Source organism: Schistocerca serialis, chromosome 5 (assembly GCF_023864345.2).
Source record: "Schistocerca serialis cubense isolate TAMUIC-IGC-003099 chromosome 5, iqSchSeri2.2, whole genome shotgun sequence".
Lineage (NCBI taxonomy): Eukaryota > Metazoa > Arthropoda > Insecta > Orthoptera > Acrididae > Schistocerca > Schistocerca serialis.
Window position 1 is genome coordinate 386,917,774 of NC_064642.1, and position 23,320 is coordinate 386,941,093.

General features: G+C 38.6%; 1 protein-coding gene across 1 annotated transcript in view; it reads right to left on the minus strand.

Moving 5' to 3' along the window:
* Positions 1-23,320, minus strand: part of LOC126481157 (DNA polymerase epsilon catalytic subunit 1) — a 319,986-nt gene that overhangs the window by 206,932 nt on the left and 89,734 nt on the right. The window contains exons 14-17 of the mRNA XM_050104726.1: positions 22,504-22,706; positions 18,051-18,201; positions 13,626-13,840; positions 4,661-4,844 (exon numbers count right to left, since the gene is read on the minus strand). Of these exons, the coding sequence (XP_049960683.1) occupies positions 4,661-4,844; positions 13,626-13,840; positions 18,051-18,201; positions 22,504-22,706 (753 nt within the window). The remainder of the gene's footprint in view (positions 1-4,660; positions 4,845-13,625; positions 13,841-18,050; positions 18,202-22,503; positions 22,707-23,320) is intronic.

Here is a 23,320-nt window from a genome sequence, read left to right on the forward strand (position 1 = left end):
GATGTTTTGATGAACACGATGTTGTCTGCTCCACACTGCACAAGAATATTTCGGTATTTAGTGCCACTTTATCAGTTATTTTATTAATAAAAATATGGTAAAGCGCTTGTTTCTCCTGACAATTTCTGAGATCTCAAGAGTAAGCAAAGACGTAAGTTGACAATAAAACGCATGGACTTCCGTACTTCTAAATGTGTCAGCAAATATCTTAAGTACTAACATCAACAACTTCTGTAAAGACTGTTTTTAGATGGAGAACGCAAGCCAAATGGCATACGTGTTTCATTGACACGACTGATGTTATTTTATTTCAATAAAACGAAACACATTTTGTGACAAAAATACGCATTTCGTTGGAGTTGCAAGATAGATTTAAAATACCTTGACTGATTTCAGAAATAACCTCAGAAAAAAGTAAGCCTCTTGAAAGGAGTACATAAGGCAGGGAAAATTTGTGTAAACCGACACTGTAGGTGACAGCCAATAAAATGTCAATTTTACTACGTTTGTTATTGTCAGTTATTATCCACTGTGTTATGTCTATTATTTTACAGGTACTGTGTGGTTTTTCTTTTAAGAAATACGTGAGTAAATAGCATACAAACTTCCAGCGACTATTACAATTTTCTTCTTCTTACCGTCCATACTTTCTAATATATGAACTACTTTCAAAGTGCCAAAATGTACTAGAATAAATAAAATGTCTATAAAACACCACACTGTACAGTGTACTTGTGGTGAGACAGTCACAATTCCTTAAATCCATCGCCCGTGGCCATTGGTCTGCTGAGGAGCACCTCTGCCCTGGACCCATTGATAAACCAAACAGATCCACTGCATTACACCACACGCAAACAGACTTGGCCTGTGGGCACATCAATGAGATTACATCCAATATGCAGGGCCCACATTAGTGGGAACTGATGGGCTTCAGATTGGCGACCCGGTCCATTAGAGATACCCACAGAAACAGCCTGCGGTTTTGGCCCATCATGGAAGTCCACTTGTGTGGCCAGTTATTCACAAGTCACAGATAGCATGTTAATGAAATGACACCATGTGATCAATCTGTGTAACAGATAACTTGTTCAAATACACTGATTAATGAGCATAGGTACCAACTCACTTAAGGACGATCGCTGAGCCACAGACAGACACATAGAAAAGACAATCCCACTCCCACAACTAAATTTTTGTCCATAGCCTTTGTTAGAAAGTGAGAGCACACACACACATTCACACACTTACTCAGACACAGCTCATGCACACGTGACCGCCATATACAGCCATTGCAACAACAGTCTCTCAGAATCAGTTCCGAACAAACCACTCCTCATGCCTCCCAGCCTCTCATCAGCAGCTGCTAGGCTAGTGGCAAGAAGTGGTGGCAGCACTGGGTGCAATCTGAGGGGAGTGGCAGAATTGAAATAAACAGTAAGAACAAGGGAGAAGGGAAGCAGCGCGCATACTCAGCTGCGCCCAGCCAGCGATGATGCACGACTTCTCAGTAAACAAACCATTTCATTTCATATCCTGAGACAGAAATGAGATTTTGTGTGTGTGTGTGTGTGTGTGTGTGTGTGTGTGTGTGTGTGTGAAGGGGGGGGGGGAGGTTGCATCATTCACCAACTATTGTTGTTGTTATTTTGTCAGTACATTTCTCAGTAATTTCTTTGTAATCTAGATTTCTTTCAAACTGTAGCAGCTTGAGCCATGAATAAGTGAGTTGCAGAGTGGATGCTAATTTGGATTCATCTGTATGTGCAGAAAATTTGAGCTGTACTGAACCAGAGTAAACAAGGTCACTGAGGAGGTTTGCTCTTGGTACTGTGTAACACTACAACAGACTTTTGTTTGGACTGGGATTCCTATTCCACTGATAATTCTTCCCAAGACTAAAGAGTTGATTCTATAATTATTTACTACTCTCAATAACCAATGCATAAACACAAATGTGTGGGGGGAAAATGATACACGACATGCCTTAGAACTCCTAATAATTTTAATAACAATATGGAAAGGACAGTTTACTATTTACCAGACAGAGGAGGCACGGAGTCGCTGAGGGACACAATAAAGTAAACTGCTAAAATATTTAAGCTTTTGGACAAGTCCTTCTTTTGAAATTGAAAACACACACACGCATTCACACAAACACAATTCCCAAACACACGGTTACTGTTTCTGAGTGCTGAGGCCTCCTCAATAAGAGATTCACAAAATCATTCACAGCATGCTCCATCATCGTTAAGCCTGTATTGCTACCAGAGGTGGTTATATCCCATACTGAGCACATTAACCAATTGCCGGAATGTGTGTGCATATCCGTCAAGTTGGAAAAAACAAACAACATTTTTGCTTACTGTCATGCATGTTGCAGTTGTTATGTTCTGTATTCTTTGTATTGTTTCTAATTTACTATCATCTGTTTCAATGCAAGATGAATGCCAATTTGCAAAATTTCCATCGGTTGCTTTAATTCTGGACATCAGTGTATTTTATATATATATATATATATATATGATGAGGTGACTTACCGAACAAAAGCGCTGGCAGGTCGATAGACACACAAACAAACACAAACATACACACAAAATTCAAGCTTTCGCAACAAACTGTTGCCTCATCAGGAAAGAGGGAAGGAGAGGGGAAGACGAAAGGAAGTGGGTTTTAAGGGAGAGGGTAAGGAGTCATTCCAATCCCGGGAGCGGAAAGACTTACCTTAGGGGGAAAAAAGGACAGGTATACACTCGCACACACGCACATATCCATCCACACATACAGTGCTAAATCAGCAAGGCTGGATGTGGGATTGAACTGTCGTCCATGCGAGTCCAGTGTGCTAACCACTGCGCCACCTCACTCGGTATGTTATGTAATTAATAACGTTGTGTTTCAGTGAATGGTACACAATGATACATTATTGAATAGGTCTTTAGGAGAGGAAATGAATTACCGAATAAAAAATACAGGGTGCCATTTTAAAAGGTCATACCACTGTTCATATCTTTGAAAAAAAAAAACAACAAAGCTACAACAAAGGCAATCGTGCTCATGATGTCCCCCTGGCGGCTAAAACACACACACACACACACACACACACACACACACACACACTCACTCACTCTTGAAGTGGAAACAGCACTGTTTCCACTTCCGGAACTAGTCTTGGTACACCTCCCATTGAACTACACAAAATACCATCTGCAAATTTTCTTTTATATTGTCTACTGTTGCAAATCTTTGTCCTTGTAATATGGTTTTCCAAGTTTGGTAATAAAAAATGTCTGCAGGGGCCAAGTCTGGAGAGTACGGAGGATGAGGCAACATAGTAATTTTTTGTGCAATAGTCACACACCAAAAGGGATGAATGTGCGGGTGTGTTATCATGATGCAAGAGCCATGAGTTGTATTGCCACATTTCAGGCCATTTCCTTCTCACATTTTCTCACAGGCATTGCAACAAGTCCCGATAGTACCATGAATTAACAGTTTGTCCATATGGCATGAATTCATGATGAACTAATGCTTCAAAGTCAAAGAAAACTATCAGCACGGCTTTGACAATTGACCTGACCTGACGAGCTTTTTTTTTAGCCTTGGAGAACCTTTCCCAACTCATTGTGATGACTGAACCTTGGTCTCAACATTATAACTGTAAACATACATCTTACCACCAGTTATGATTCTTTTAAGGAACATCTTGTTCTCATTTGTGCAATCCGAAAACTCTTGACAGATTGTGAGGCGAATGTCTTTATAGTCTTGACTCATGAGCTGTGGGACGAACTTTGGGATAACACGATCCATTCCAAGATGCTGTGTCAGGATTTCACGACATGATCCAACTGAAATGTTACATTCTTCTTCAATATCTCTGACAGTCAGTCTTCAATTGGCACGTGGAATTTCATCGACATTCCTGACACGAGTGTTGTTGGTAGACATAAAAGGGCATCCTGAACAAGGGTCATCTTTAACTTCTGTCTGGCCATTTTTAAACCATGTGAACCATTCTTAACACCTAGTATGGCTTATGCACTCATCACTGTAGGCTTCCTGCATCATTTGGTGTGTCTCTCCAAAGGTTTTCATTAGTTTCACACAAAATTTAATGCAGACGCATTGCTCTTTTATTCTGCCATCTCGAAATTAGCAAACTGTGTGACACAACATTCTACTCAATACAGCACTGAATAATTACTAACAGGCATAGGACAATGAAACTTCCGGCAGTCACACATTAAAGACAGGTATGTGCAAGGATGTCGACTGCATTTTGCTCAAACACACCATTGGTGCGAAATTATGAATGTTCTGGAATTTTTTGAACAGACCCCGTATGAGTACAGTATCAGTGAAACTTTACTTAACCCGTTATGACAGTTCAGCATTATATTTATGAAAATATTTACCCATGTTCATTTGCAAAACAGAGATATAACATTATGAAGTTAACAAGACTCTGAGATGTCTATTTTTTAACTCAGGATGTGGACGCAGGCTTACAAAGTAACATTACGTATCCCCATGGTAATGATATAAAACTAAGACACAGCTATTTTTAATGTTTATTCAATTCTCAAGATATACTAAGGATAGGTATTAAATAAATGGTACTTGATATACGATCAGCAATATTATTTGTTTATGTACTCACCCCCTGCATAGCAGCTGGTATGGTAATGATCTTCTGTATCGTCCCTCCAAGCCTTTCAATGTAATAGTCCCAATCCAGTACATCTCTAATATCAACATCATGTATTGAAGAATCCTTAAGCCACTTTCGCAGATAATGCCTTTTCACACTTGGCTCTGACTGGAAGATAGCCAAAGGTATAGCCCTGATGAAAAATGATATGGTACAGTAATTGATACGGCCAATCAGAAGTAAATTAAATATTTATACAAAACAAAGTTTTTCAATCTATGAGATATGTAACACTGAAGCAGTCAATTGTCAATGTACCAGGCTGTTGTTTACCTCCAATTCGTCAATCATGTCACATATAATGTTAGCTGCAGAGAGTGGAAAGCCATGAAAGAATTATCAAAAATAAATGAAACTCAGTGACTGCACCACTTACAACTCAGGAAAGAAATAATAAAACACACAGTAATTGAAGTTCAGGCACAAAATAGTAATGTGTCTTTCTGTCATCACATTTTATGTGTGACCTTGAGAAATAACAATTATAATTGCTCATTTTACATGCCAAAATTCAGCAGTGTAGTCTATTGGACATTGTCATGAGAATCTCTCAGCTGATGAAACCCTTCATTTGTTCGACCTTGAGAAATAACAATTATAATTGCTCATTTTAAATGCCAAAATTCAGCAGTGTAGTCTAATGGACAAGTGTCATGAGAATCTTGTCAGCCGATGAAACCCTTCATTTGTTCAACTGAATGGGCAGGCATTACAACTGTTTGTCTCCAGCTCCACAAATGCACAAAGGAAAGATAGCCCTTCAAGCCTTGTAGCATTGTGTTTAGAAAAAAAAAAAAATTAGGAAATGTGAAAAAAGGTACATTTGGAGTGGATTACTTTACCTAATTTGTCAAATCTGAAGCAAAACTGGGCCTGCTATGGAAAATTAACCCAATCTTGGAGTAAAAAATTAACACCTAGCATACATATGGTTACAATAAAAATGTAGTCCTCTACATGAATTCCAATTATCTTGTAATTCACAGTGAATAATTTAAACATTACTTGAATGGTGGACGAGCAACATTAAGCCAAGCAAATATGTTAGGTAGTGGTTGCATTAGTGAGAGTGCACTGCCTCGTGTCAAGTGAATGGCTTACCAGTCTCAACAAAGAAGATGAGAATGCAACTGGTGCAAAGCATGACACTTGTTAGCCTAATACTTTATGGTAGACATCTCTCTAGCAGATCCATAAACTCAGCATCGACAATGAAGCCAGAAATGTACAAAATTTCTGTAAAAGTGAGATACTTGTTCAATCTGCTCTCCAAACTCGCCTATAAACTCTGCCTTGAGGGACATCTTTTCTTCTTCAAAGCCAACATACTTGTCACTGACCTGCTATCTAAAACTAAGTGGAAATAGTCAAGACTGTACAATGATAAAATTTGCTTAAGTACCATTCTCAAAGCCATCCTAGGGCATTACGTTTCCATGTAGTATAGACCTCCTGCAGACTTGAGCAAAAAAGCCCCACTTATTAGCTGATGAGCATGAATTCATGTTAAATAGTTTATGACATTTCTGGTAAAACCACAAATCAATTTTTTTCTCGCACAAGGAATAAATTAAACAGTGGGAATACAACTCAGTACAAGTGTCAATACCCATGATATCAAGGTTCAATTGCAACAGTTGTCAGCTACCTTGCCTAAAGAGAGGATACAACATCTTTTTAAGACATCTTTTCAAACTGAATCAGTCTCTAGGTCAGAATAGATGTAACATTGCACTGATACATGGGCTTGTACAGCCAAATTCTTTGTAAATTTGACTTCATTTTGTAATCACTAAAATAACATCACTTACACTCTTAACTCTTGAAGTTTCATTTTCTTTCCTCGTCCCCTTTTGGGTGCTTTGCTCTTTTTTTTTTTGTCATGAAGTTTATTTCAATGCCAGTTATATCAAATTTACACAATTGATGCCATGTCTAAGAAATCACGATCTCTTCTGTTGGTTTGTTTATTTGTATCAAATTTAAATACATTTCTTTCTGCATCTATGTGTTTTATGAAACATTCTAATTCCTGATTTACGTTTAAAGTCTTTTGCCAAGAAGAAATTTCATATTTGACTTTTTGTGGAGAACAAATTTCATGTGTGATGTAGGCTTACCCGATGCAAACTGTTGATGAAGGTGTCTTGGGTCTCCAGCTGGGTTCTCCACTAGGCCTCGGGAGGCTGTGGTGGACCAGCAGCGTGTGCGCGGTGGTGGGGATAGCGGTCATCCCCGGTGGCCGTGTTCTGTTCTCGGTGTAAGACTTCTGTCTGTGTCCGCTGTGGAGGACATTGATGGGTGTGCTCCCGACGGACTGCCGCTATTGCAGAGTTCCATGCTGCGCTGAGTTGGTATCCCTCAGACCTGTTAACCAGGTTGTCATGAATCCTTATTTCTCAGGATTCTTTGATAATACTTTCCCAGAAGCAAGATACTCGGCACAGCACCTTCATGTTTTTGAAGTTGAAGGTGTGTTCTTCATTTATGCTGTGTTCTGCTATGGCTGATTTTTCGGTGTGACCTAGTCGCACACATCTGATATGTTCCTCGCAGCATTTAGATATACAGTGCTGTGTTTTTCCAATGTATTGTTTACCACATTCACATGGTATGCTGTAAATTCCTGGTTTGTTAAGTTTCGGGCTGGCAGAACCTAGGAGCTCCCTCATTTTCAGTGGTGGGCGGAGAACGGTTTTGATACTGTGTCTGCCCAGAAATCGTGCAACTTTGGGTGGGAGCGGACCCACATACAGAAGGAATGCCAGTCATTTGTCAGCTTCTTCTTCTGGGACTGTCACTGCTTCCTTCTTCCTTTTAAGCACCCTGTTGATCTATGTTTCACTGTAGCCATTTTGATGGAAGACTTCCCTCCGGATGGTAGGCTGTCTTTGTCACAGATGGCGCATGCCCTATGTACCAGAGGTGGTCAGTATTGTTTGTCTTCGTGCTGGATGGTGGCAGCTTGTTGCATGAAGGTATAGGTCTGTGTGTGTCTTCTTCCTATGTACTGCATGATCTAGTGAACCATCTGCCTTCCTCTTAATTAATATGTCAAGGAAGGGGAAGCATCCATTTTCCTCCATTTACATTGTAAATTTGATTTTCAGATGGATGCTGTTGAGGTGCTCCAGAAACTCATCTAGTGCCTGTTTGCCATGCCCCCACACGACAAAAGTGTCGTTGACATAGCGGAAAAAGTGCTTTGGTTTCTGCCTGGCAGTTTGAAGGGCCATCTCCTCAAAACGTTCCGTGTAGAGGCTTGCAATCACAGGAGCCAGTTGGGAGCCTATGGCCACACCATCAATCTGCTCGAAGAATTCTCCACTGCACTGAAAGTAGGTGGTTGTGCATGTTCGAAAAGGCTGGCTGTTTGTGGTTCAAAGTGCTGAGCTAAAAGTGCCAAGGAGTCTTGAAGGGGCACTTTTGTGAAAAGTGACGTCATGTCGAAGCTCACAATTAGGTGCTCCCTTTGTAGTCACATGTCCCTGAGTATTTTTACGAATCCGGCTGAGTTTCTCACATGGTGGCTGCAGTGTCCCACAAGGGATTTTGAGCAGTGTTGCTAGGTATTTACCTAGTCTGTTGCTGTGAGAGTTGATGGAGTCCACAATCGGTCTCAGAGGTACCCCTTCCTTATGCATCTTGGGGAGTCCATAGAGACGCAGTATTGCTGGCACTCTGTGGTACTGATGCTTCTTCATTCGCTCACGTTAGTCAGATTTCTTCAGCAGAGTTATCGTCTTTCTACTCATCGTCGGGGTAACATCTATATCGAATATTTTGAGGAGGTGGCCCTTCAAACTGCCAGACAGAAACCAAAGCACTTCTTCCGCTACATGGGTATCACTTTTGTCGTGTGGGGACATGGCATACAGGCGCTAGATGAGTTTCTGGAACACCTCAATAGCATCCATCCGAATATCAAATTTACGATGGAAATGGAGGAAAATGGCTGCCTGCCCTTCCTTGACATACTAATTAATAGGAAGGCAGATGGTTCACTAGGCCATGCAGTACATAGGAAGAAGACAAAAACAGATCTATACCTTCATGCAAAAAGCTGCCAACATCCAGCATGAAGACAAACAGTTGTGGCCATCTGCGACAAAGACAGCCCACCACCAGAAAAAAAAACTACACCAGCGACACATCATCCGTCTGCTCTTGATGTTCTGCCTGTAGGCCTGATAGACCTGTTGACGAGTTTCGATGGGCGCTATGTTTCACGCATTAAGGAACCTTATCACTGACCAAACCTTCCAGGTGGTGGAAGAACAAATAAGAGAGACAGTTTCGAGGCACTGCTGCCATGGTATTGGCATGATGCAGGACCTGTCTGGCTGGCATTTGACTGTCATATCATAGCTCTGTCACACCTGCACAGCTTTCCTGGCTAAATATGTCTACTTTAAAAGAAACATCAGGAAACTTACTTTCTGGACGTGCCTCATTTCACTTTGCAGTAGCTTTTGGTAATTGTATGCTTGAAGTCTATTACTGCAAAAGAAACAAATGACTCAGACATAAAGCAGCTGCAGATAGAATAGTAATAGGAAGTATGTTTAGCAATGTAGTAAACAAAAAAGATGGACATATTGCCGTCTCTAGCCGCTGCGGATGCTAACAACATATCTACTCTTCCCTTGGTCACTGCACATGAAACCTATAATGGTACTCTGTCCAGTGGCTTACACGATTAATAAATAGTAGATTTCATGCTGGCAGCAACTTATTCAATCTACCTTCTTTACTCCTTCCACCAAATACTGCTTCAAACAGTGTAACAAAGAGACAAAAAAATTAAAAATATGGTAACTCAAAGAAAGACAGCTGAAATGGCAAGTCTACAGGTTCCTGTTTAGTTTGGAAATTTACTATTCAGGAAAATAATATTGTCACTTGTTTGTGCCTTCCAAGGCATGTGCCAATTCTACATTATACGTCCAGTATACAGAAACTTTCAAGCTTGAAAAAATGTGGATAGGCTTTCCTATTCACATGACCAGGTTGTCATGTCACTTCTTTCAACAAACTGGAGGTTTTGTAGATATGCTTCAGAATTTCATCTGTAGCAATGCTAATGTTTCTTGCAGAGACATCTGATGACTTCTCAAGTTTTTAAAAAAATCAAATAGTTTCCTGTTTCTTTGCAAGAATTTCAGACATGATGATCCCATTATCTTAGTACAGATAAGAAATTACAAGCTTGTGTGTTAAAAATTTATAAATATTGCGCGTTTGTGCAATGTTGTTATTTCTTGTACATAAAAAATGGTTTTGCTGTAACATTTAAAGTAGTTAGAAAAGATAAACACAGATATAGTGGTGATGGTTTAGAGACATCAAGATCACAGAAGACATTTTTAAATCGTGCCAGACAGCTTAATCAATCTTGATTTTCCTCAGAAAAAGTTGCTTAACACTGAACCCCTGTTAAGCTAATGAACTGAAATGTCAAGTTTGCTGTTTCATTGTGTGTCCACATCTTTTAATGACTTGTGCAAGTGTTCTGAATGCAAGATCTTTTTTATAAAGACACCTTGAGAACTTTACATTGCTCCTCTCATCTCCACTCCCTCCCCAAGTCGAGTGCAGAAGCACTATATTGACGATATGGACTAAACAAGATAGTCTCTTGTATCACATTTCACACAGTGTTGAATAAATTGAATGACTGTAATATCTCGTTCAGTTCCAGTTTAATACTTTTTCCAATCCGATAATCTTGGCAACGAACTTTCTGGTTCAATACACCTGGTCCTTATGAGTTCTCTTTCCACTATTAATTTAATGTGTAGTCATTCCCATGTAGTTTATTTTTTTAGTTTATTTTATGATACAAACTGCTCCATACATTCACTGCTGGTGACCCTCCTACATCTCTGAAAATATTCCTCATCTACCTACAAGCAGCTTCATACCGAAGATTGGTGGTTTTCTGTAACTTTCTTGAAGCGGTGGTTTGGTGACGTTCTTTCGCACTCTTAGTGCCATCTCCCAACATCAATAAGAAACTGTACTATTTTTAAAAAATCCAGCTCCACAAGCAACTTTGAAATGTAAAATGTCTTTTCAGACAGCTGAACTTTCTGTTCCTCTTAGTATTAAAGAGAACAAATTAACTATTTTGTCCAGCCTCATACTTATGTTTTAACAAATTTGAAGGCACATTTAACTGTCTGATGCGAGAATACACTTTCTATACAAGCAGCCACTATATCTTTGCTGTTTTCCTTGCCATGAACAACATAACCAAAATTCAGACAAATCAACAAATTCAACTTGGTAACTCAAATTAAACATTATATGAAATTATGCCTACAGTATTAATTTTATTAACGTACTATCAGAAACATTTACTCGATGCCCTCTTTAGGTGGTCACTCTAGAACAACAAAGCATTAACCGGGCAAGCAGAATCTTCACAAATTGCATGTTGTCAGCACCCAGAACGTGCTTCAGAGATTGCATGAAAGAAAAAGCTGCAGTAACACAGAGCCAGTGGGGGGAGGTAAAGCAGTCAAAGACAGAAGATAAGGGGACATACACAAACATACCTTACAGGTACCTGCATCCTCACGAGCTTTTATTCACAAAAGAACTATTAAGTACCAATGCAGACCACTAAATATAGGGACCGATGACCATAGCAGTCTGGTCCCTTCAATCCCACAAACCAACCAACCACTAAATATAGACATTATTGTCACTGGTATTGAGAAACAGCTGAAACTGGAAAAAAACCAAACAAGAGCCCAGGACCTGATGGAGTCTCTACACAATTATATACAGAATTTATAGGTGAGATAGGTCCTCTATAAACCATACTACACCTTAGACCCATAAAAAAACTGGTTAGAATAAAGTACAGGTCACACTGGTCTACAAAACTGGTAGTAGAAGTGATTCACAAAACTACCCACCCATATCTCTGACATACATTCGTTACAGAATTTTAGAACATATCGGAACACAAACAAAATGAACTCTTACACGTTTAACAGCATGTATTGCAAAAACATTGGTCACACAAAACTCGTAGCCGACTAACCAAACTGTATTATCAATTTGGTGGAAATCTGTTACATTTTTGTTTGCAAGGAAAAAAGCAAAAATATCCTGAAAGGCATAGACCAAGGCAATTACAACGGTGCAGAATTTCTTGATTTCCAAAAAGCACTCTAATCATACCACACCAACACTCTTGGACAGAGATTTTTCTACAGATATAGAAGTACCTTCAAGAATGCTCCAGGAAAGTATGATGGGTCTCTTGCTGTTCATGTTGTGCATTAATGGCCTAGAAGACAATTTTATTGTTAACTTCAAGTACTATCTTACAAAAAAACTTCTAAATATCCAGTAACATTTTTACAATATTTCAATATGGTGCGAAGACTGGTAACTTGCTTTAACTATACAGAAAGGTAAAATGTCACACCTCACAAAACAAATACAAGTATTATACTATGAGTACAATATCAACACGTCCCACTGGAATCAGCAGATTCAAACAAATGCCTGCTTCCACAGCTTACAAGAATCAGAATTAGTGAAACTGAAGTCTTTACCGAACCCTCTCAGCATTTACTCTGTGGCAACAAAATAATGGATCCTGGAAATGGTGAAAAAAGAACTGCAACTTAAGACTAGGTGGATATTAATTCTCACTGAATTTGTCACATTGTACATGTCTCACAACTTCCTCTCTCCCATTGATTTCATTTGTTTTCAAAATGGTGGGCCTAAAATAGAAATCACTAAATATTTGTGTACATACTGGAATTTACAGTGATTCTACTTTCATAAATATGAAGCACTGTGAAGGGATGTCAAACTGATATTATTATTGGTGTGTCACCATATTTCAAAATGCAACACCAAGTGAGTTTACAGTACCATCAAAAAATATTGGTAGTTTCTCCTAACACACAGTAAGTATATTACACTTTCCAGCAGCCACGAGCAAGCATAGTTCACAACATACTTGCTTCGTGAGAGGTGGGAGAATGTACATAGCATCAGACAAATAACCGCAGTAGTTTTTACTGTTTCATGTCCCAAAGCAAAATAAAGAATTCCTGATCCCTTGGTGGAATACATGTGATAGATAGTTGTAAATGAATAAGTCTGATGATTCAATTTTTAAACTTAGTCACTGCTATATTTGGTTTTCAGTTCAATTTTTTTAACTGGCATTATGACATAATTTACATCACAGAACACCTTTCTAGGCCTAAAACAGGTTGTTGATGGGCAGTGCGTACAAAGTGCTTGTTACCAGCATAGCTCTGTTTTGAAAATACAGTTATTTAGCAACTGGCAAATAAAAGTAATGAAGGAACCAGCAAGAGAGTGAGGAAACAGGTAATAATGTGATTTTACATACACTATTATGACTTACCTTTTCTATTACTCCAGCTTATTATTATACCGTAGAACAGTGTATTGTTATAAAGAGAACTCATTTACATTTATATAGCCTTTCAGTCTTTACAGATTTCCCTCACATTTTCCTTTCTCTTCCTTTCCTCTCAACAAATCTACAAACAATATAGCAAGTTTATGACATGAGTCCAATGAGTCTCATATTGTAATTCGCTCTCACATTATCCATAACTGAGTTGCACATGGACATATTGCTGTGTATTAAACCCTGGAGAATTATATTTTTGTGTCTCCTTTCAAGTTACACAAAATTACATTCTACACACTTCCCTAGCATATCAGATTATAAAGAATTCACTACATGGCATCAATGAAAGTATTGATTTAATACAGCAAGATGCATATACCTTCATCCGGAACCGTCCTACAGTAAATTCAGCCACACACGCAGGTTTATAATAACACATGGCATTAATATATTCACAAATGAACAAATAATGTACAATTCAAGCACTATAATTACCTTTCAGTAACAGGAGCACCTTCTGGCTTTCTTGAAATTATAAACCTGCAAGCCAATCCCGCATCCTTCACCATTTGGTCACCAAGAAATTCAGCCAGACGTTTAGCTGTTGAGATGGATGTTGATTTTTGTGCTCCATAGTCCTCTAGCTTTCGAGACATAGATCTATTTTCTGAGATGAGCTCAAATAACTCAGAGTCAGGCATGTTGCAAGCCTGAAACATAATAGCATCACTAAGAGGAGAAAAAACTGTTACAGTGTGGTAAAAAATAGAGGTGTTTGTATGTTGGAGTTGCATTGCATTTGTTCATTCGATCAGCTAGTGCAAGGTAACAACACAGGTATTCCAACAACAAATGCAGATGCAAATGTAAAAGGTACAGGTCATATGATGCCTATTGTACTGTGTCACGCACTGCTTGATAAACGTGTTGTCATAGATGCATTTCATGGTAAATGTGCAGAACAGTTCAGAAATAATGAGATTAATCACCAATTTCTGTGTATGCAGATTGTTACCAACAAGAATGGAACTGATAATCTGGCCATTTTGATAGGTGCTGAACAGGTTGAGATGAAGGATGTACTTCTGTGTACACCTTCAAAAAATCTGAGGACGGTATGTGCCCAATCATAGGTTTCATATGGTGGTGGCCAGAAAGTGAGGCAGAACTTTAAATTTCATGCATGCTATGTTCGAAAAGTGCAGCAGTTGAAGATCCCAGTTAAAGACAGGCATCTAGTGTACTGTACAAGGTTTCAGTCATTTGCTGACATACATAGAATCATATAGATTCATAAAAGTCCAGAGAATTAATCACACAAAAATTTCCAAAAGGAGTTTTCTGTGATGTAGGAAAAGAATGGGGTTTATTCAAAGACACTTTAGTCGAAGCAGCACAAAAAGTATGTGGTAGAAAATCTGGAAAGGAAAAAGTAAGACAGACAAGTTAGTGGGATGATACCACAATCCACGCAGTTAGAAGAAAAATGGAGCATGGAGAAAGTGGTGGAAAACTAAAAATGACGCGGAACATAAAAGATATACAGAGGAAAAAAAGAAGTGCAAAGGAATAGTGGAAACAGCAAAGAAAAGGGCATGTGAAGAGCAACAAGAAAATGTTCCATAAAATCATGAAAAATAAAAGGAAGGCTTCTGAAGTACAATTAAAGATGGAAACAGAGGATGGTACTGTGATTGAAGATCCAGGGAATGTGAAAGATCTCTGGAGAGAACATTTTAAGAAACTGTTAAATGCTGAGGAGCAGGTACACGAGGAAACAACAAATAATGGAGAAATTGAGAGAAGTTGGGAAGCAGAATTAGGACAAATTACATGAATGCAGTGGCTGTATAGAGTACTGTGTGTGGAGAAATAGTACAATATCTGATGATTGGAGAAGAGGAGATATTGTTTCCATCTTCAAAAAGGCAATAAAAGATTTTGTAAAAACTACAGAGGAATAACCCTTATGAGTCATACAGCCAAGATTTTTGAAAGAATTTTACTAAATTGAATAAGTGAAAAGATAGAAAAGGAGATGAGTAAAGAATAGCATGGGTTTAGGAAAGGATGAAGCACAATCAACCTGATATTTTCTATCTGTCAACTGATGGAAAAAACTTGGGATATAACAAAAGGGTGATATTGGTTTTTATAGACATAGAAAGGCCATATGACTCAGTTAAATGAAGAAGATAGGTATAGAAGATGGGTACATTAATGTAATAAAGACAATGTACAGAGGACACAATTGTAGAATTAGAACACCATAGTTTAATAGGTCACAGCTGCAAAATACTAATGCGAATTCTTTACAGACGAATGGAAAAACTGGTAGAAGCCGACCTCGGTGAAGATCAGTTTGGATTCCGCAGAAATGTTGGAACACGTGAGGCAATACTGACCCTACGACTTCTCTTAGAAAATAGATTAAGGAAAGGCAAACCTGCGTTTCTAGCATTTGTAGACTTAGAGAAAGCTTTTGACAGTGTTGACTGGAATACTCTCTTTCAAATTCTAAAGGTGGCAGGGGTAAAATACAGGGAGCGAAAGGCTATTTACAGTTTGTACAGAAACCATATGGCACTTATAAGAGTCAAGGGACACGAAACAGAAGCTGTGGTTGGGAAGGGAATGAGACAGGGTCATAGTCTCTCCCCGATGTTATTCAATCAGTATATTGAGCAAGCAGTAAAGGAAACAAAAGAAAAATTTGGAGTAGGTATTAAAGTCCATGGAGAAGAAATAAAAACGTTGAGGTTCGCCGATGACATTGTAATTCTGTCAGAGACAGCAAAGGACTTGGAAGAGCAGTTGAACGGAATGGACAGTGTCTTGAAAGGAGGATATAAGACGAACCTCAACAAAATCAAAACGAGGATAATGGAATGTAGTCGAATTAAGTCGGGTGATGCTGAGGGAATTAGATTAGGAAATGAGACACTTAAAGTAGTAAAGGAGTTTTGCTATTTGGGGAGCAAAATAACTGATGATGGTCGAAGTAGAGAGGATATAAAATGTAGACTGGCAATGGCAAGAAAAGCGTTTCTGAAGAAGAGAAATTTGTTAACATCGAGTATAGATTTAAGTGTCAGGAAGTCGTTTCTGAAAGTATTTTTATGGAGAGTAGCCATGTATGAAAGTGAAACATGGACGATAAATAGTTTGGACAAGAAGAGAATAGAAGCTTTCGAAATGTGGTGGTACAGAAGAATGCTGAAGATTAGATGGGTAGATCACATAACTAATGAGGAGGTATTGAACAGAATTGGGGAGAAGAGGAGTTTGTGGCACAACTTGACAATTAGAAGGGACCGGTTGGTAGGACATGTTCTGAGGCGTCAAGGGATCACAAATTTAGCATTGGAGGGCAGCGTGGAGGGTAAAAATCATAGAGGGAGACCAAGAGATGAATACACTAAGCAGATTCAGAAGGATGTAGGTTGCAGTAAGTACTGGGACATGAAGAAGTTTGCACAGGATAGAGTAGCATGGAGAGCTGCATCAAACCAGTCTCAGGACTGAAGACAACAACAACACAACAACATGGGGGAACTCTGAATACTTTGAAATAAGACAAGGACTTAAGCAAGAAAGTATTCTATCTGTTGCACTTTTTAATGTTGTGATGGAGGGAATGAATAGGGCAGTTAAAGATATAGCAGAAGAAAAAAGCAAAAAGATGACCTTTGCAGATGATATGGTAATATGGGGTGATAAAGAGGTGGATGTGCAGTTACAACTTGATGTGTGGAAGGAAACAATGAAAAGGTATGGATTAAAAATAAATAAAGATAAGAATGAAGTAATGGTACAGTTTGACTTAGTTAAGGGAGTGAAATATCTAGTGATGGGAGAATAACCTACGAAATTAATAGGAGGTTACAGAAGGGAGGCAATTTTTACCAAACAATAAAACACCTTATTTGGAATAAGGAAAGTTTCAAAAAAAGAAAACTCCTTACGTATAAGAGTTATTACTTCCACACTGTCATCTATGGAGGAGAAACATGGACAATGACAGAAAGGGACTAGAGCAGACTGCAAGCAGGAGAAATGAAATTTCACAGAGCCGATAAGGGAAAAACAAGAATGGACAGGATAAGGAATGTAGATATTCGAAAGGACCTTAAACAATAAAATATGAGAGAAGAAATTGAAAAAAAGCGATTAAGATGGTACGGGCATGTTAAGAGGATGCGTGGGCAGAGACTAGCACTCCTGGAAGAAAAGATATTGCGGAGACATGGCTTTGCCACAGCCTGGGGGATGTTTCCAGAATGAAATTTTCAGTCTGCAGCGTAGTGTGCACTGTTATGAAACTTCCAGGAAGATTAAAACTGTGTGCCGGACCGAGACTTGAACTCGGAACCTTTGCCTTTCACGGGCAATTGCTCTACCAACTGAGCTACCTAAGCACGACTCACGACCCGCCCTCACAGCTTTAATTCCGCCAGTACCTCATCTTCTACCTTCCAAACTTCAGGAGTGCTAGTTCTGCAAGTTTCGCAAGAGAGCTTGTGTGAAGTTTTTCTCATTTTCACCTCATGGCAGTTCCGAAGTTATCTACTAGGTCATTTATACACATTGTGAAAAATAGTGGCCCTGTAACACTCCCCTAGGGAACACCCATAGTTATTTTTACACCTGAAGACTTCTCTCCATACAGAATAACGTGCTGAGTTACTCATTCTCGAATACACACTTGAAAATCATTCACTGCCTTGCAAATGTATCCAATATACCAATAAAATAAACAAATCTACATAGTTTTAGATATTTTATCATTTTAGCTATCAAACTATGCACCATGAGAAAATTAAATTGAACTAAGGCACAATGTTTACAATCTCAGTAAAGGATTTCTAGGACATGATCAATATTCCTTTCGCATCAAACAGGTATGTAAGATCAACTCACTTTGCTGTACAGGACATCAAGCCAATAATCAGCTACTCTGGCAACTGATTCATAGCACTTCTCGAGAGTGTCACCTTTAAGAAATGCTTCGAAGACGGATGACTGAAAAATTTTTACTAGCTGCAGTTCTCCTCGCCGTTTGACTTCGAACCTGTAATTGAGAAATCACAGAATGTTGCTGCATGGCAAAAGCAAGTTCATCACTATATTGTAGCATTGATTTACAGTTGTTCCTTCTGGTTTCTGGCACAAGAAATATTGTACCAGATTTGAAATTACCAAATTGACTTTTGTAGAATCAAATGATCAGACAATTATCCACAGAAAAAGCTGATAGGAACACCAGCTTTTGGAACCAAAAAACATTTTATTCAGCAAAAGAGACTGTGAATTGAAAGGATCAAGCCTACTCAAGGATTAAGCAGGAAAGTTGATTAAGATCTGGGTTCTGGTTCAAGTGGCACAGGACAGTACATGAATATGAACTGCACAGTGATATCAGCTCAGCCCAGTCATTGAATCCACTGTTTTGAATGGCAATGGTATGCACCTGCCTTTGATTTCTAGTTTGCACTTGCGTCTCATCAATGGAAGATTACTAAATTGCTGCAAACTGGTTTTATGGTAACTTCTCCCATAACATACACAACTTTTAACTGATTTGACTTGTTCCACATTTACTGTCACTATTGACAATATGTTGAGCAATTTCAGCCCCTACATAAAATATTGTTCCCAGACATTTCCAGTTGTGCAGGTTCTTTAAATGGTCTACACATATAAATAATTATTTATAATGATTCTTGTTCACACCATCCTCATGCAGCAAGGATATCACAGGAAGGTACGATTATATCTGAATATGCTGACAGAAAATTGAAACCTGTACAATCAGTTTTTTATGTGCCTCAAATTTCTTTTTCCCCCACTGATCTCGGTGCCTGTTGGTCTTCTGAGCTAGTGCAATAGAGACGTATGTATTTACACTCTCCCAATATTGTGTTAATTAAAAGATATAACATGTGGAAGTTGCAAGTTTTAATTCTCTTACCGAGCTATGTCTTACTCTCCGAATCCCGATGTGACAAGGACTTGCATTTTTAAATGGACCTTTTTATAGAAGAAGTCAACATGAAGACAGAATAGCCAACGAAGCCATGCCAGCACTGTTGTACATTGTTGGGGAGACGAGGTAAATATCAAGCCATACACCAAAACGCAAATGAATTAATATTCAGTGTTCCACAACTGCCACAACGTTTCTGAACATGCATGCATCCATACCTGCATGCATTTCTGGATATACAATTTCTGGTGGGCTAAAGGTGCACTGGCATAATTATGTCAGTTGTGAATAATTCACATTCTCTCTCTCCCTACCTGCTATACAGTATCCTAACAACTAAATTAACAGTGGTACATACTTTCTCATATTAAATCTGACAGACAAGCATTCTAAAGTTGTTATCAAATCACACAATTAGTGGACACAGCTCAGTTTGTGATAACTGATGTTACTGCTCAGACATGGATGTAATCAACATGGAGAAAATATCATCATAATATAAATAAGCGGTAATCTAGAAGCATTGTACGAGGGTGGCTTGAAAAGTTCTCAGAACGGAATAGAAAAAAAGAAAGTACTTACATTACTAAACTTTTTAAATTTTTCAATGTAGTCTCCTTGTAGATTAATGCACTTGGTCCAACGATGTTCCAGTGCCTTGATCCCATCTCAAAAATAAGTATCAGGTGAATAAGGTGGGTGGCAACAATTCATACCATAGATCGTGTAATTTTGCCATGACAATGGCACGTGTGCAGATGCGCATCAAGAGTCAGAGCACTCATCTTGCAGATAATTATTTCATTTCTAATTCTTCAGTTAAAATGTGATATAGCCTTTCAGATGACATCTAGCAAGCATGAGCAATTTCACACACCTTCAATTGGCAATCCTCCATGACCATATTGTGCACTTTTGCAATGGTTTCTGGAGTAGTGACACATCTTGGCCAACCACTGAGTGGATCATCATCTAAGCTCTCCCGACCAAATTTAAATTCCTTTATCCACAGTTGAATATGAAGGAGCAGTCCCCCCCCCCCCCCCCCCCCCCCCCCCGTGAAATCTGGAAATTGGCATGAATGTCCTATGTCCTTTGCTTTCATACCTTTCTTTACGAAATATTTAATCACGGCTTGAACCTCGATTCTTTCCACCTTTACAAATCACTACACGGGAACAACAACAGAGCCTCGTCATTGCCACAGCTCTCTTCCAAGAGCACTGACGTGGCACGTATTTACTGGCAACAGTCCAATGAATTTCACATGAACAACTCATTGTGTTAGTGCTGACCTCTCGTGGTGATTCCGAGAACTTTTCAAACCCCCCTCGGACGGTTGATGGATAGGTGCAAACTGAACTTTGATCACAGAAATTCATAAAGATAATATATACGAAATCACACGATCACTGACTTCAGCACATAGATGCCTTGTGTATGAATGTTGATGACAGACTTCATAATAAACTATGTTGCTTTTGTGCTAGCTCGCGTGGGACTTTACTATGTGATGTGAACCACTTTATTTTCAACCACAGACATTTTATTAGTGTCAGAAAATTTCGGAGTAGGTATTAAAGTCCATGGAGAAGAAATAAAAACGTTGAGGTTCGCTGATGACATTGTAATTCTGTCAGAGACAGCAAAGGACTTGGAAGAGCAGTTGAACGGAATGGGCAGTGTCTTGAAAGGAGGATATAAGATGAACATCAACAAAATCAAAATGAGGATAATGAAATGTAGTCGAATTAAGTCGGGTGTTGCTGAGGGAAGCTTTTGAAATGTGGTGCTACAGAAGAATGCTGAAGATTAGATGGGTAGATCACATAACTAATGAGGAGGTAATGAATAGAATTGGGGAGAAGAGGAGTTTGTGGCACAACTTGACAAGAAGAAGGGACTGGTTGGTAGGACATGTTCTGAGGCATCAAGGGATCACAAATTTAGCATTGGAGGGCAGTGTGGAGGGTAAAAATCGTAGAGGGAGACCAAGAGATGAATACACTAAGCAGATTCAGAAGGATGTAGGTTGCAGTAAGTACTGGGAGATGATGAAGCTTGCACAGGATAGAGTAGTACGGAGAGCTGCATCAAACCAGTCTCAGGATTGAAAACAACAACAACAGTGAAATGGGGAGGTTAGGCTATTAGGAGTGGTACAAGGAGTAAGGATTATTGGGATGGAAGAGGTCCTTATAGACTGGCATGATGATATTTAAGTATTTTGGAAACTACACATTTGTTTATAAAATCACTGGGTTAAAATTTACTACAGTGGATTAGCTATATGTTCAAACAATAATTTGGTATGTAAAACACATAGTTAGTTAATAAAGTAAAAAGTTTGCAGAAGTATTTTGTATGTCTACACTGCACAGCTGCCATTTTGCAAATTCTAATAAATTATGCAAATTTTTGATCAATGACCTAATTACATAATGAAGGATGTCACTCAGCCCAGAAAAGATATAGCAACAAAAGCATTAAGTCAAACTTAGGAACCAAGCAGATACAATGGCACAAAAGATAACTGCAGCTTTGAGTGGGCGAAAACTTCAACATTAGTTATATGATAAGTTGATTAGTTTCAGGGAAATTATAACATGTTATTTTAATTTATCAATTCCTAGCGTTCTACTGATAGGCATCATCAGTGCCACAGTTATCAATTAGCTTAGTTGAGTCCTCATTATGTGCAGTAGTAAAACTTTCAATTACTCATTACTTTCAATTAATATAGTTTCTAGAAAAAGGACATACATTCCTGTAATCAGCACCTTCAAATCTATCCTCTGATACTAAATCCATGTCATGCTGTCCAGGCAGGAGCTGTAGTTGCTGATCCTATACTCCCATGCACTTGTTAGATGTGGATGTGACCCCATGATTAATTGGCCATACTGCCACACATTTATGTCATCATAATTATTTGGAGACACTTGAAGGTGAAGTTTTAAGCTTCAAAACTAGTCAAGCAACAAATTAAGAAAATTACTGGCAACTGAAGTGGATTTTTACTCTAAAGTCTATAAGTACCATCCCCCGGAATAGTAAATTTGCACAGAATATGGTCTGAATAATATTTGGATAGATTTGAGCACATAAAATATATACACGATGTGTATGATTTAAATGGGAATTAAGGGAAAATGATTATATTTATTATAAGAAGTGTAATAACAGCAAATAGAAAAATTCCAGCTTCCTCTGTTTCAAAGCATATCACTAACATAACCTCTTTAGCACATTAAACACTATCAGGATTGATAGGGATAACTTGTAAGATGTCAGAAACTATTATCAGCTACTGAATTAATCTTTTACACCCTAACATTTCAAATAAAAATTATATACAGCTTTAAAAATGAATGCACATATACAAACCCTTTGAGCTCAGCCAATGAACCATCCAAGTTAAAGACAGCATATCTCTTCTTAAGTTTCTTTCCTTCCTCCTTTGAGGCAGGCAAGACCATTGCCAAATATGGCCCATCAACTTCAAAGAATATGGAATTTTCACTCCGAATTTTGTATTCCAGTGTTTCGCGATTAACAAGTTCATGGTAAACATCATTTGTGAAATGATCCTTTAAACAGACAAATTAACAAATAGTTGTCATTACATTTTCAGGTAACAAAATTTCAAATCTAATGCTGAACTGCAAAATGAAGATGTCAGTCACAATTACTTATTGCACTTGGAAGATGTAGTTAAATAAGAAAAATATTCTCGCTTTCTGTCATGTGTTGCTATCAAAACTAGGCAGGAAAAACTATTCTAATATTTAGTCTCTCTCTCTCTCTCTCTCTCTCTCTCTCTCTCTCTCTCTCTGTGTGTGTGTGTGTGTGTGTGTGTGTGTGTGTGTGTGTGTGTGTGTGGGTGTGTTGTTGTTGTTGTTGTTGTTGTTGGTTTGTGGGGCACTCAACATTGTGGTCATCAGTGTGCGTACAAGTTCCAATCTTCCCATTTCCAATCTCATCACTACCTGAACGATGATGAGGACAACACAAACACCCAGCCTCCGAGTGGAGAAAATACCCGACTCGGCTGGGAATTGAACCTAGGACCCCGTGATCCAGAGGCTGCAAGCTAAGGAAGAGATATATTTTTAGTCACTGGATATTGGTAATCAACAGCTCATTATGTAATGAAATTTCAGTACACTGCAAGTATAAAGAACATAAAGGGTTGGGGCTGCGG